Source organism: Podarcis bocagei (assembly GCF_964188305.1).
Source record: "Podarcis bocagei genome assembly, chromosome: 17".
Taxonomy (NCBI): domain Eukaryota; kingdom Metazoa; phylum Chordata; class Lepidosauria; order Squamata; family Lacertidae; genus Podarcis; species Podarcis bocagei.
This window is the reverse complement of record NC_138143.1, coordinates 15,322,440-15,337,191: the sequence shown is the minus strand read 5'-3', so window position 1 is coordinate 15,337,191 and position 14,752 is coordinate 15,322,440. Positions and strand designations below refer to the sequence as shown.

Sequence of the window (14,752 nt, the reverse complement as noted above, 5' to 3'; positions counted from 1 at the left end):
CACTGCAGGTTCTTGAAATTATTGCTCACCTGACTCACAGGAAAAAGGGTACCAACACAAGACAAACATCTCTTTAAAACCACCGGAAGAAAGGTATTATTAGTGGTGCTAAAACACTAAGTAGTACTACAATGGTAGTTAATGTTTAAGGAAGAAATATGGTTCTGTAACTTTGATATTGTACCAGCCAATACATTTAGATGCATTACATTATCCAACGTTGCTTACGGACTGCTATTGAGAATGGGATACTGAATTCATTAATAATAATAATAATAATAATAATAATAATAATAATAATAATAATAATAATAATAATAATTTATTTGTACCCCACCCATCTGGCTGGGTTTCCCCAGCCACTCTGGGCGGCTTCCACAAAAACCAAAAATACACTAAAATATCACACATTAAAAACTTCCTTGAACAGGGCTGCCTTAAGATGTCTTCTGAATGTCAGGTAGTTGTTTATCGCTTTGACAGCTGATGGGAGGCCGTTCCACAGGGCGGGTGCCACTACCGAGAAGGCCCTCTGCCTGGTTCCCTGTAGCTTTGCTTCTCGCAATGAGGGAACCACCAGAAGGCCCTCGGCGCTGGACCTCAGCGTCCGGGCAGAACGATGGGGGTGGAGAAGCTCCTTCAGATATTTGTATTTGTAAGATGTATTTGTTCAGATACATTTTTTTTTCACATGGTTTAAGGTAAGTCGAAATTGGATGCCAGACAAGCAGCAGGAAAACTGTTTGTTGACAGATTATGTGAAGGCACCTCATGAAATAGGTATACTTAAACTTTGTTATCTTATTGCAAAATGAGCAGGCCCAATAGCTTAAATGGTTTCTTTCATTCTTTTTAATACCTAATTCATTAAACAGCTGACTCTACCCAAACAACAAATTATCTAGGTGCCAAAGAAATTTTGGCAAAACAACCTCATCTTGACACAGATGGTATGTATTAGCTAATCCTCTGGGAAACTAGCCGTTTATTGAAGTGAAGAAGGGGAGGGGGGCAGAACACAGCATACTTCAGAGCCATAAGTGATTATTAAAGGGATTTTTTTTTCTGGAGGAGGAGAAAAGAACTGGAAAAACCTTTTAAAGTACTTTTTGGATGGCCACGCTTCAGGTATTCCAGAAAAATGTTACGTGGATGCCAAAAGGCTTGGCTGTTCATTGAAATATTATACATCCCTCCATTATTTTCACAAAGGCAGCCAAAATAAGAAAGGTCTGACAATCCACAAATGATTTTTGGACTGTAAAAACCCCACATGCTAATGCATTTCTTCTTGTGCAAGGGTTTGTTTAAAAAGTGCTCTTATCAGCGTCAACTGTCCAACAGATGGCAGGGAAGCATGAATGCATGAAATACATGAAAAGCAGAGCAGTGCAGTGAATAGCACAGACCACAAAAATTCTGAAGGCATTCACTTCCAATTTAGACTAACCACAGTTGGTTGTGATGTTCGAATCCCGACAAACTGTAGTCATAATTATGGTTAATGGGGGGGGGGGAATCCACCTTCGAATCATAATCTGGGAAGCTCCCTTGTTTTCACAAACATAATTAGAAGAGTCTATTTGGGATTCAGATGCAATCTAAAAATTGAAGCGAAAGATTGCAATCTCTTGGTGGCAAAACCATAGGTAGTGAGGAGCTTGCCGTGGCTCGTCCTTGCAATACTAAATCATGGCTTAGTGGCATGTGCAAACTGGGGGCTCGTACACAGTTCCACTTCTCGCAGGAAGTGGGCCCAAGCAGTTTTGCATTTGGCCCACAGCTTTCTCCTGGGATACCTGATTGCCGTAGACGGCAAGATTATTTAAGTGCCATAGATGGAAGGTTGAAGCATCAGCGCCTGTCGCTATCGTTTTATGTGCACAATAGCCAAAGGAGCTTCCGGCTACATTTATATCAGAAGGAAGTCCAGTATAAAACCAATCACTGATGCTGAAATGGAACACAAGCAATTGTCACGGGCACACGGGCACACAGAAACATTTAACTAGAACCACAGAAGCATAGCTGTCAACCGTCCCTTATTTGGCGGGAAAGTCCCTTATCCCAGCACCGTGTCCCGCTGCTGTCCCTTATTGATGATGTCCCTTAAATTTCCCGGGTTTCAAAGGATGCAGCTCCTCTCCCTCCCTCCCTGCCGGCCATGCCATCCGGGGTGGAGCTTGAATGTTTTGTGCCAATCAAATCGGCCGCGTTGCCTGGGGACTCGCCTTTGGCTTGGAGGGGCTCAGAAGTTGAACATACCTGTGCTTGGAAAATCCCTTATTTTGGCTGCTGATCCCTTATTTTCAAATCTGTAAGTTGACAGCTATGCACAGAAGTAAGAATGTATCCACCAAGCTAGGGAGGATTTAAACACACACACACACACACACACACACACACACACACACACGTAACCCCCAACTGTATAGTTGTCTAAACTATGATTACCTGATTTTTTTCAGGGACATTTTTTTTTCTTTTTTGGAAGCTGAGTAGCAACAGGGAATCAGTAATGGGGATGGTGAGGCAAAACACCCTGGGCCCAAGGACACATGCATATTGTATCAACGTGCAAAGCCCTTCTTTCGCACCCTGTGAAACATAAAGTGCACAGAGTTTTTTAAAAAGTGGGCAACAGTGCCCTGCCTGCCCATGACTCCCGAGCCTTCCCTGATCTCCTGCCCCCTTCCCCCTTTGTTTTGACAGATCGGGGGAGGCTTGGGAGTCACAGGTGGGCAGCCGTTGCCCAAGAGGGGCGTAAGGCGTGTGGTTTCTGTGCCAGGCAAGGTGCCAAGCCCTTCTTTCGCACCTTGTGAAACATAAATGCGCAGAGTTTTTTAAAAACTGGGCAATGGCCGCCCGCAACTCCCGAGCCTTCCCCAATCAGTCAAAACAAAGGGGGAAGGGGGCAGGAGATCTGTACCGTCGGACGTCCCTGGTTCCCCCTCGGTACTGGGGCAGCAAGCAGCTCCTGAAGCCAGCCAGAGCCAACTGCACTACCAGGCTGGCTCTGGGCTGCTGAGGCTGCCGCCGCCACATTTCCCAGGGACAGATTTGCAAATCTGGGGACATTCCAGGGACGGAATTTGTCCAGGGACAGATTTGCAAATCTGGGGACTGTCCCCGGGAACTGGGAATGTCTGGTAACCCTAGTCTAAACAAAGCAATCTGTGATGCAGGTGAAAAAGAATACTGGCTAACAGTCTCCTTTAGGATATCAAAAAGTTCTGGTGAAATCATTTAGTTGCTATCAACCAACAATTCTTGTCTCTTGGATGACCAACAAAGAACAGTTAATAGAAGTAGTCAAAGGTTTCTTTGGGTTGCAGCACTTTAGAGTGCATGAGAGTGCACGTCAATATTCCTTCATATAACAATATTCTCTGCAAAAAAAGAAAAAAAAACAGGTCAGGGAGAAGGCTGGCATTCTAAATTTTTGAAATTCAGGATATTTCCTCATTTGGAGGAACTTATAGTCAGTGGCATGCTCTCTGAAGTGATATAATCCAGACAGAAGTTCACCTCCGCAGCAAGATCTAAGCCCAAATCACATGTCAGACCCCAAGGGCTCTCTTTCCTGGGCACACACACCTGGGGATTATTCCGTAAAACCCTGGTTGCCACAGGGGTGCCGCTGAAAGAATGCAGTTGGTCAAGGGAGCTGTGGACTCGAAAAGGTTGAAAACCTCTCCTGCAAAACATTACTTCAATGCATCCCTCACAGAGATGAACGGGATAAGGAGAACGTCGCATTGAACCAGTGGCTGGCAAATTCCAGCCTTTGTTTCAAGCAGTATTTAGGTTTGAATACATCTATACAAATCACTTCATATTCAACTTTCCCTTTAAGGAATAAAAACCTTAATGCAAAGTTAGCATTTTCTAACCAGCTTGACTGAGACACTTAGCCACCAGCCATCTAAAAGCAATGTAAAACTTCCCCCATGTTACCAGCAAAGAGGTAGGGTTTGGGGTGGGGGGCTATAACCAGATATTGCTGCTTGCTCAGTCAATATGCCAGCTATTTTTCAAAGATCAGTTTCTCACAGGTCAGCCTTTCACTATCACGAACCAAACGGGGTGGGGTGGAGAAACAGAAAGAAAGGTGCCTGCAAGTTAAATATTTACAAGCATTGCAAACAAATGACAAAACCAACTTTTGTTGTTTGGAAGCCACAGACGGTTCAAATAAATGCTCCGGAGCTCTTGTTTTCATTCCAACTATCGCATGTAACTATATTCTGAGTGCACATGCTTCCTATTTATTTGGGACAGCAAACCATTCCTCTCAGATCCAAGGGGAAGCCTGTTCATATCTAAGGGCTTATGTCCCCTGCCCTGCCCCTAATTCTAGTACACCAGCCTTCCCCAACCTGGTGCCCTCCAGATGCTTGGAATGACAGCTTCAAGGTGATCCAAAACATCAGGTGGCAGAATCTGTTCATAAGGCGTTTCTGTTTAAGGCAGCTGCTCATTTGCCCTCAAAGCTTTCTATGATTCGTAACTTTTGGTTCAGTTTGCACATTCATACTCTGCCTTTCCTCAAACAAACTTAGGATGGCATAGCTGGTCCTCAACTCTCTCAGTACTATCTCCACACTATCCTGGAAGTAGGTTAAGGCTAAATACAGCAATTGCCCCAAAGTTCCCAACTGAGCTTCCATGCTGGGTGGGGTAATAATAATAATAATAATAATAATAATAATAATAATAATAATAATAATAATAATAATAATTTTTATTATTTATTCCCCACGCATCTGGCTGGATTTCCCCAGCCACTCTGGGTGGCTTCCAACAGAATATTAAAATACAATAGTCTATTAAACATTAAAAGCTTCCGAAGAAGAAGAAGAAGAAGAAGAAGAAGAAGAAGAAGAAGAAGAAGAAGAGGAGGAGGAGGAGTTTGGACTTGATATCCCGCTTTATCACTACCCTAAGGAGTCTCAAAGCGGCTAACATTCTCCTTTCCCTTCCTCCCCCACAACAAACACTCTGTGAGGTGAGTGGGGCTGAGAGACTTCAGGGAAGTGTGACCAGCCCAAGGTCACCCAGCAGCTGCATGTGGAGGAGCAGGGAAGCAAACCCGGTTCACCAGAATACGAGTCTACCGCTCTTAACCACTACACCACACTGGCACCCTAGAGGTGCAATGGACTGAGCCCCCTCCCGTTCCACTACCACCAGCTCCAGAGGTGAGGTCTGGGCTTCCTTTGAACTTCTCCAATGGGAGAAGTTTAAAGGAGCTGCCAGCCAGCGCCAGCAGCCAAGGAAGGAACAAGCCACATCAGCCTTCAGTGGCACGAGGGCCAGTTTCACCTGGTGGTATACTGCGAGTGAAACCGCTGTGGCTTCCGAGTCCCTCTGCTACCAGCTCCTGGCTGCAGATTGCTTCTCCTTCGGTGCCCTGGGTGGCAGAGGGACTTGGGAGCTGTGGCGGTTTTACTCGCAATACGCCACCGGGTGAAACCGCCATCGTGCTCTGGCCCTCTTACTGTTCCTGGGTGTTGCCTAGTCTTTGGTGAGTAGAACACCTCTTCTGTCTGCTAGGTACTTATTCAGTCGATAGAGCACAAGAGTTGGGGTCGTGGGCTCAAAGTCTACGTTGGACAGAAGATTACAGTGTTGCACCCATAACCTTGTTGTCGGCAAGCATAGGGCCGGGAGACCAGCTTGCAAGCCCCAGCTCAGACGTCTCCTTCCATCGGCCCGTGCTCTGACATAAATCAGTGACCCGGGCTTCAAAGCCAGGGCACACTATTAGCAGAGAGAACTGCACACACAGAATAGGCGTGAGGCTTGTGGAAGCATACTACAGCTACAGATTTATTAATCATAAATCAGGACAAAGAAACATGTTGTCTCTCTCTCATGTCGTCTCAGAGAGAACAGCTAAAAGGCAAAGCTATACACAACGGAAGCTCCCAGCATACTGTGCTGGAATGGAAACAGACATGTGACACGTAACAATCCCATGTCTGTTCCTTAAGGTGGGATGGAGATGTCAACATCGGTTGCCCTAGATCAGGCTTCCTCAAACTCAGCCCTCCAGATGTTTTGAGACTACAAGTCCCATCATCCCTGACCACTGGTCCTGCTAGCTAGGGATGATGGGAGTTGTAGTCCAAAAACATCTGGAGGGCTGAGTTTGAGGAAGCCTGCCTTAGATGACCCTGGGGGGTCTCTTCTATGATTCTAACTCTGCCCAGCCCTTGTCACTCCAAGGCTGCATGGCAAAGGGAGCTGAGAGAACTCTATTATAGTCCCTATCACTGGCTTTATCAGTAAGACAGATGAGCCTTGAATACGTGTACCAGTAATTAAGAATAAGGCCAACTCATGTGCAGTGTGCCTTTATCAACAGAAACTGCAGCCTGTCCCCACACACTTAGGAACGGCGTCTATAAGATCTTCAAAACAAAGGATTTCTGTGTAAAACTAAACAACAGCAAATAAAGAGTTTCCCATCCACTTTATATTCCACATTAAACCAAATTAGTGTCTTGGACTATAAGCTGCTTATAAAAAAAATCACCTGAGATAGACAAAAAGATAAAACACTCATAAAACAAAAGAAAATCAATGAATGAGATCTAGAACTATTCTAAATGGAGGGACTGATGGATAGCCCTGTTTCTAATACAAGCAAGTAACACATAAACTAAAAAAATAAAAATAAAACAAGCAAACAACAGTTATATTAAGTCAATATGGGGGTGGGGGGATGTAAAGGGAAGACTTAAGGACTTGGCAAAGGTGGGCACTATGGGACTGGGTTTATGGATCCTAGGTGTAACATACTGCAACTTAGAGAAGCTTCTGAAACAGCAATGGAAGTCAAGAATGAAAGTACATGATAATGAGAAAATGTGCATGGGCACATGCACACACAAATACAGATCCATCAAGAGGGTCCTCTTGGAACCTTGTAATTATTCTTGAATTTCAACTTCCACCAACATCAGAGATCAACCTCTGTCTCCACTGAGTGAACTATAAACCTCATGGATCAGGCATCTCCCAGAGCTGCCATGATGGCCCAAAACCATGGATCTAAGGCCACAGGTCTTTATAGATCCTCACAAGTCATGAGGAGAGCATTGCCAAAGATCTGCAGTGGATCAAAAATATCAGAAAGCAGGGTGTAGCAAAACTATCCTTATCATTTAACAGAATATTCCAATCAGTTTACCAATGATTTACATGTACATTGTGTTAATTGAGCCTGGATTTCTACCTTACAAGTCATCACGTTAAGTTCTCTTTCTTAAGTTATTCTCAACTAACCTTCATCACTGGAGTCACTCTCTGAAGCTTCTTCCATATACATGTTTAATTATTTAGTACTCCTTGATGACACACAAAAATCTGGAAATATTCTCTGTTATAGTATCTATCTTGGAGGAAACTGGTTGTTTGGTCTTCTTTAGGAGCAGCAGATACAGCAGCCTAAACGTCCTAGTTCACTGGGATGAAAACAAGAGTCTTCCAACAATATAGGCAATGATAAAAAGGAAGGTCCACCACACTGTACCATCAAAAGTCACCAGAGGATATATAAAAAATGTGATTAAGAAAAACAACAGAAACGCTCCATTGTTAAATAAAGAGTTTCTCAGTGTTATCATATCTCTTTCGGCCCTAGATTACTTTAAGGGAAGGAGACAAGAGCAACCTTAAGCACTGCTGTGAAGCACATAATAGTATGCAAATGAACAAAGCTCATTGTATGATGAACGCATGATGTAGCTTTTATGTCACAAAATCTGGCCAGCTAACCTTTAAGACCTGGCTACTTTGACAAAGAAATATACTAGATAGATTGAAAGCAGAGCGTTTCCCAGGAGCAACGCTGTCACCAGGACTCTAGAAGCACGACATCACACCTCTCCTGGCTCCAGACGACAACGATTGACACATGGACTGCAGACCCTTCAAGTGTCCCTATTTTCCAGGGACAGTCCCGGCTTTACAGAAGCCGCCCCTGTGTCTGCTTTGATGCCGGTATGTCCCGCTTTTCCTTAGGACACCCCTAATTTCATCAGAGAAATGTTGGAGGATATGGAGTTGTGCCACACCCAAGTTTAGAAAATAAGTAACTATGCAATGTTTAGAAGACATCTTGAAGGCAGCCCTGTATAGGGAAGGTTTTTAAATGTTTAATTATGCTTTTATATGTGTTGGAAGCCGCCCAAAGTGGCTGGGGCAAGCCAGTCAGCTAGACGAGGTCTAAATTGTTGTTGTTGAATAGAATGTCTCTATTTCCATCAGAGGAATGTTGGAGGGTATGAGACTTATAACAGCAAAGCCACTGGGCACCTGACCAGGTGAGTGAGAACAAGTATTGTACTACAAGACTGTGCTGGGCCCAAGGGTAACCCGAGAAACGTGGTCCAGGTCCGGTCCCAAATCCAATAGTTCCACGAGGAGTCAGTCTGACAGGGCCAAGGCAGGACACAAGGCAGGAAACCAGGCAAGGACAGGTACAGGATCTCAGGCAGGATCTGGCATACAGCAATGTTGCTCCTGCAACCTGGGGCGGGGTCCATCGGCCTTTTATAATTGTCGGGGTAGCGGCCAGTCCTGATCCCCCGGCGACTCACCTCCCTGTTTCGCCCAGAGGTGAGTACTCAGGTCTCTCCTTCTCTCAGACCTTAGTCTCTGCAGCTCGGGAGACGTCGGTGGGTTACTAGACCCAGGAGCTGCCTCAGCCTCCCCTGACCCAACTGGTAGTGGAGCAGCTGTAAGTGATGGCCCAGCTGAAGGCAACGAGGTAATCCCCACATCTGGAGCCAGGGCAGGCTCAAGCCCCTGACTCGGCCCACCCTGTTGCTGCAGGGGAACCTGTGCAGACTGGGGCTCTTCAGGATCAGGCTCCAGACTAGGTTCAGATGCCGCCTGAGGCAGAGGATCTGGTGCGGACCGAGACTCCTCTGGCTCCGAGTCCAGGCCCGAGTCCCAGGCCATCATACCAAGAAAGGAGCACAAAGGAGGTCTCTTCAGACTGACTGTGGACTGCAAAACAAAATAGTGAGAGAATCCCAAGCTATATGCACTGAAGATCCTGCATTCAGCAGAAGGCTGAAGGTTCAAGGTCCATTTCAAACCTTTGGAAGAGGTCTGCAGCTATTAAAGAGTGGAAGCAGTCAAGCAGCATTACCAAAATAAGGTGGGATGTTCAAAAATGTGCTCAGAGGGATGAATGAAATGGACAAAGCTGGAATCACGGAAGGGAAATGTGAGAACCGCTGCAGGAAAATAGTAACAATAACAATAATAGCAAGCAAGTTTGGGCAAAGATTAGAACGCTGGGACAATGGCAGTTGGGCTCAACAAGCATCTCAAACATTAACGGGATACACGCCGCTGGGGAAAAAGGGTCGTTACGGAGCAAACCAGAGAACAACTGAGACGGAAGTGGTTGGAAATCAGCTGAGATATATAAAATCAACAGAGATCAATGAAATCAACTGAGATATATAATGCCTCTGGAAAGCCCACAAAAAGGACAGCAACAGGTATTAACAGGTAGTAACAACCATTTTTTATATGCCTGTTGTTTTTGTCCATGGAGTTTTCTTGGCAGGGATACTGGAGTGGCTTGCCGGTTCCTGCTCCAGGTGGATCACGTTTGGTCAAAACTCTCTACTATGACCTGTCCATCTTGGGTGGCCCTGCACGGCATAGCTCATAGCTTCTTTGGGTTATTCAAGCCCCTTCGCCATGGCAAGGCAGTGATACATGAAGGATCACTTTCTTGGGCTCTATGATGATCACTGCAGATGGTGACAGCAGTCACGAAATTAAAAGACGCCTGCTTCTTGGAAGAAAAGCAATGACAAACCTAGACAGCATCTTAAAAAGCAGAGACATCACCTTGCCAACAAAGGTCCGTATAGTTCAAGCTATGGTTTTCCCAGGAGTGATGTCTGGAAGTGAGAGCTGGACCATAAAGAAGGCTGATCGCCAAAGAATGGATGCTTTTGAATTCTGGTGCTGGAGGAGACTCTTGAGAGTCCCATGGGCTGCAAGAAGATCAAACCTATCCATTCTGAAGGAAATCAGCCCTGAGTGCTCACTGGAAGGACAGATCCTGAAGCTGAGGCTCCAATACTTTGGCTACCTCATGAGAAGAGAAGACTCCCTGGAAAAGACCCTGATGTTGGGAAAGATGGAGGGCACAAGGAGAAGGGGACGACAGAGGACGAGATGGTTGGACAGTGTTCTCTAAGCTACCAGCATGAGTTTGACCAAACTGCAGGAAGCAGTGGAGGACAGGAGTGCCTGGCATGCTCTGGTCCATGGGGTCACAAAGAGTTGGACACGACAAAACGACTCAACAACAACAACCATTACTTAAAACAAACCAAGAGGGTAAGCCCAAAAGAAATGAGAGTAGAATAAATCAAGCTTTTTACACAAGGACCAGGAAGCAGGTTCTCTGCTAGTAAAGTTGGTGAGCTTCTCCTGAGGTGGTTTTATTCTAAATGGCCAACCATCTTACTCAGAATATACTAAGGACCGTAATCAGTGAATTTCACTTTCCCCTCCATTAGCGGTCTCATTGTATTGCTTTGTGTGCATTAAGTGTAGGTTTCGAACTTTTTCCAAATGAACATTTAAAAAGAAAAAGGAAATCATACATTTTTTGAACAGAAACAGCGCAACTTTTCATAACATGGATACAGCGCATACGCGCAGGGGGTCAGAAATGCCCTGTTTTACCACCTCTCTTGTCTTTGTGCAAACAGAGAATGGGAGCCAAATCAAGATCCTCCACACAAGGCTGTCAAAAAAGTGAGTGCCTTTTAGCAAGGTGAAGAAAATATGCAACGTGAAGTGAGAGGAGGCAACATGCAAGATGAACGCTATGGCTGCCCTAGCTCATTATCCCAGAAAACACTGGTTAGAGGGTGGCACAGAAATACTGTTGGAAATAAATGGATTACGTGTCAGTAAAATCATCTTAAATTTCAAAGTTCTCTGCTTGAAATACTTAAAAGGAATAAAGGAGAGCTGGAAGAACACAACAAGAACTTGAAAAAAATAGATGCAAGAACAAGTTGTTTTATTAGTGGACTTGAAAAAATAGATGCTTTAAACTAAAGCAAGAAAAGTACTGTTTACATGTTTCTGTAATACAGTTTCAAACATTTGTGTAAATTGTTAAGTTAGTTTCCTTTTATCTTTTCTGAAAAACTAACTGAAACAATGAAAAATGGATGCACCTGGCATTTATAAATATTTTGAACCAACCTTTCTAAAAACCATTTAATCACATGATCTTTTGCATATAAGGAGTGTTTGAAGGCAAAAATCTGCTTTTTGATTTATAGTTTAAAAAGAGGATGAGATGCAACAGAAAGACTAAGGCAAACTACTACACAAAATGCAGCAAATTTCCACGGATCTCCGCTCGTCTAATATATGGGCTTCCCCTTGCAAATTATTCTCAGAGGACAATAGTTAGAGTCTCCTGCATTCTCTGGGATGCAAAGCCTTATTCCTGCCTCATAAAAAATCCCCCTTTCCTCCCCTCCCCACCGAGCGCTGGCTCCTTGTTTGAAATACCCCGTCCGCGTTATTTAATTGGCACCACACTAGGGACCATCACAGTTGCTGAGTAACATTCCTTACATGCCCCTCGTTAAAGGGACATTAATGACTGCAATCAGTCCAATTCCACTTCCTTGCCCAATGATTTAATTTCCTGTACAGTATTGCTTTCAGCTCCCTTTGAAAATTCTCCCAGCCAGCATTCTTTCCCTTTCAGACCTCTGTTCTCTATTATGTAACAGAAGGACCCGTACCAGCAGGTCACAGGCAACCTACAAGTTGTAGCAAATTGTGCCTCGCTGCATTTCTCTGTTGTCTTGCTGAAATGGAAAGGGATAAACTTTGTTTAGAATCTACTGGCCATCCTTCCTCGATAGCCAAACACTTGGGATCAGAAGCGAGTTAAGAGAATGGCAGAAAAAAGAAGGTGGATTTGGAAGTCGAAAACTCCCATTGCTAAGAGGGTCCTTAGCAATTCCAAGTACAGAAATGAAGCCCAGGAGCTGGCAAGAAAAATCTAATCGAAATATGAAAATATAAGCTGAACAGACAGTGGTACATGCAAGTTTTAATATGGCGGGTTCTATCAAACATGATACAGGACGATACGTAAATTTATAGCAGAAGCAATGTTCTTCAATAGTTATTAACTACAAAGGCACTACAGTGGTACCTCGGGTTAAGTACTTAATTCATTCTGGAGGTCCGTTCTTAACCTGAAACTGTTCTTAACCTGAAGAACCACTTTAGCTAATGGGGCCTCCTGCTGCTGCTGCTGCACCGCCAGACCACGATTTCTGTTCTCATCCTGAAGCAAAGTTCTTAACCTGAAGCACTATTTCTGGGTTAGCGGAGTCTGTAACCTGAAGCGTATGTAACCTGAGGTACCACTGTATTCATTTGAAAACTTTTCCTTCCCAAAGTCTTGATCACCTACCATTTTTTAAATTATTATTTAAGGAGAATCAGGAGAATCTTTATTTGCATCAGCCACTAGCCATAGCAATAAAATAAAATAAAATAAAATGTACTGAGGATAGAGGTAAAAACTTAACTATGCAAAATACATTTTGGAAGTTTACATCAATAATCAAATAATAGATCTTATTCCAATTGCCCCCACTAAAAACCTTGCAGTTTTTGCTGTTACCTGATCATCTTGATCTGCTACAAGAAAGGACACAGTAGTATCTTCTGCTTTAAAAGCATATTCAAGGGCTCAGCTTTTCCTTTAGAAACTCCTTTTGTACACGCTGATAGCATCTTTGTAATCTGGCTAGTGGCAAAGGAAGTTTGGAACAATTCAAAACAGAATCAACTCCATCCATCCTATGTAAACTAGCACTGTTAAAAATGTATCTATGCCACTCCTGATGTTCTCCTTTGTCACCAACTTCAACAATATAATCACAGATTTGTGCAGTTAACTCAGCGATGCTTACATTTACTTATGTTGGCATCCCAGATATCCAAAATACTGCTAGAAAAAGCCTCCGGGGCTACTTTTGAAGGTGACCCGGAAACTACAATTAATCCAGAATTCGGCAGCTAGACTGGTGACTGGGAGCGGTCGCTGAGACCATATAACACCGGTCTTGAAAGACCTACACTGGCTCCCAGTACATTTCCGAGCACAATTCAAAGTGTTGGTGCTGACCTTTAAAGCCCTAAACGGCCTCAGCCTTTGACCATTTTGGTTGCCCTCCTCTGGACACGTTCCAGTTTGTCAGTGTCCTTCTTGAACTGTGGTGCCCAGAACTGGACACAGTACTCCAGGTGAGGTCTGACTACCTTACTACCTTAAGCTCTCTGGAGAAAAGGTGGTCCATAATGCAATAAACAAAAGCAGTGGAGGAAAGCTTGCTAATCTCAATGTATTGTTTCTTTAATACCTTGAAACAGATGTTAGCAAGTCTTCTTTTCATTGCTTTTGGCCAGTCTCAAAACCCAAGCAACTAAACCGCAAATGAACCAACTATCAATTGTTCTACTGCTACTACTTATCCTAAGCAAACGATCACTTTCAAAAGCAGAATGACTGGCCAGAACTTGCAGTCCTGAAATGTACTACATATTCTAGAAGTCAAACACCCTGGGTATCCCATGAACAACAAAAAGTCTCAGAAAACCAGATGCATGGTAGCATAATTTAGATGTGTTTTAAATGCAGAAATCTTTTCACCGGAAAATAAAGCCAATCCTAGGACTTGGATATACAAAATGAATACAGCGGTACCTTGGTTCTTGAACTCAGTCCGTTCCAAGAGTTCGTTTCACTCCCGGAACCATTCGAAAACCAAGGTGTGGCTTCTGATTGGCTGCAGGAGCTTCCTGCATTCAATTAGAAGCTGCGCCAGACGTTCGGCTTCTGGAAAACGTTCGCAAACCGGAACACTTACTTCCAGGTTTGCGGCGTTTGGGAGTCTATTTGTTTGGGAGCCAAGCCGTTCAACAACGAAGGTGCCACTGTATACCAAGGCCTTAATTTCAAGGATTGTCCTTAAAACTTTTATCTATGCTTTTTAAAAAAGTAATTAATTAAAAAACTTGTCTTGCACTTTATAAAGCAGGGTGTCATCTTCCAGGGAATTCTGCTTATCCTCAGCCTTCTGCCTGTGATCTGGTCCCCTGAGAACCAAGGTAACAACAAACCATGGTTTAGCTTTTCAAAGATGAACCTGTATGAGCTTCATGCACAATCCTCCCTTACCTCGGCTCCTCTGGTGATGAGGAGAAACTGAACTGGGAGAGAGCAGGGGGTTAATTCTGAGAAACAAAGGAGGAGGGGTGGTTTTTTGGGGGGAGGATAGGACACATCTTGGGACGCAGGTGCTGCTGTGGGTTAAACCTAGAGCTTGCTGATCAGAAGGTCGGCGGTTCGAATCTCCGTAACAGGGTGAGCTCCCGTTGCTTGGTCCCTGCTCCTGCCAACCTAGCAGTTTGAAAGCACGTCAAAGTGCAAGTAGATAAATAGGTACCACTCCGGCGGGAAGGTAAACGGCGTTTCTGTGCACTGCTCTGTTTCGCCAAAGCGGCTTAGTCATGCTGGCCACATGACCTGGAAGCTGTATGCTGGCTCCCTCGGCCAATAAAGCGAGATGAGCGCCGCAACCCCAGAGTTGGCCACGACTGGACCTAATGGTCAGGGGTCCCTTTACCTTTACTTTTAGGACACATCTGGATAGTCCTT

The 14,752-nt window shown here is 44.3% G+C and overlaps 1 protein-coding gene across 3 annotated transcripts in view; it reads right to left on the bottom strand.

Moving 5' to 3' along the window:
- The window catches only part of MLLT3 (MLLT3 super elongation complex subunit), a 116,817-nt gene that overhangs the window by 62,193 nt on the left and 39,872 nt on the right, over positions 1–14,752 (bottom strand). The window contains exon 1 of one of the 3 annotated variants that reach the window (XM_081176563.1): positions 7,294–7,700. The exons of the other annotated variants lie outside the window; for them this stretch is intronic. Coding sequence (XP_081032689.1) covers positions 7,294–7,336 — 43 coding nt within the window. The 5' untranslated portion in view covers positions 7,337–7,700. Of the gene's footprint in view, positions 1–7,293; positions 7,701–14,752 lie in introns of those variants that run through there. 3 annotated transcript variants of the gene reach the window in all.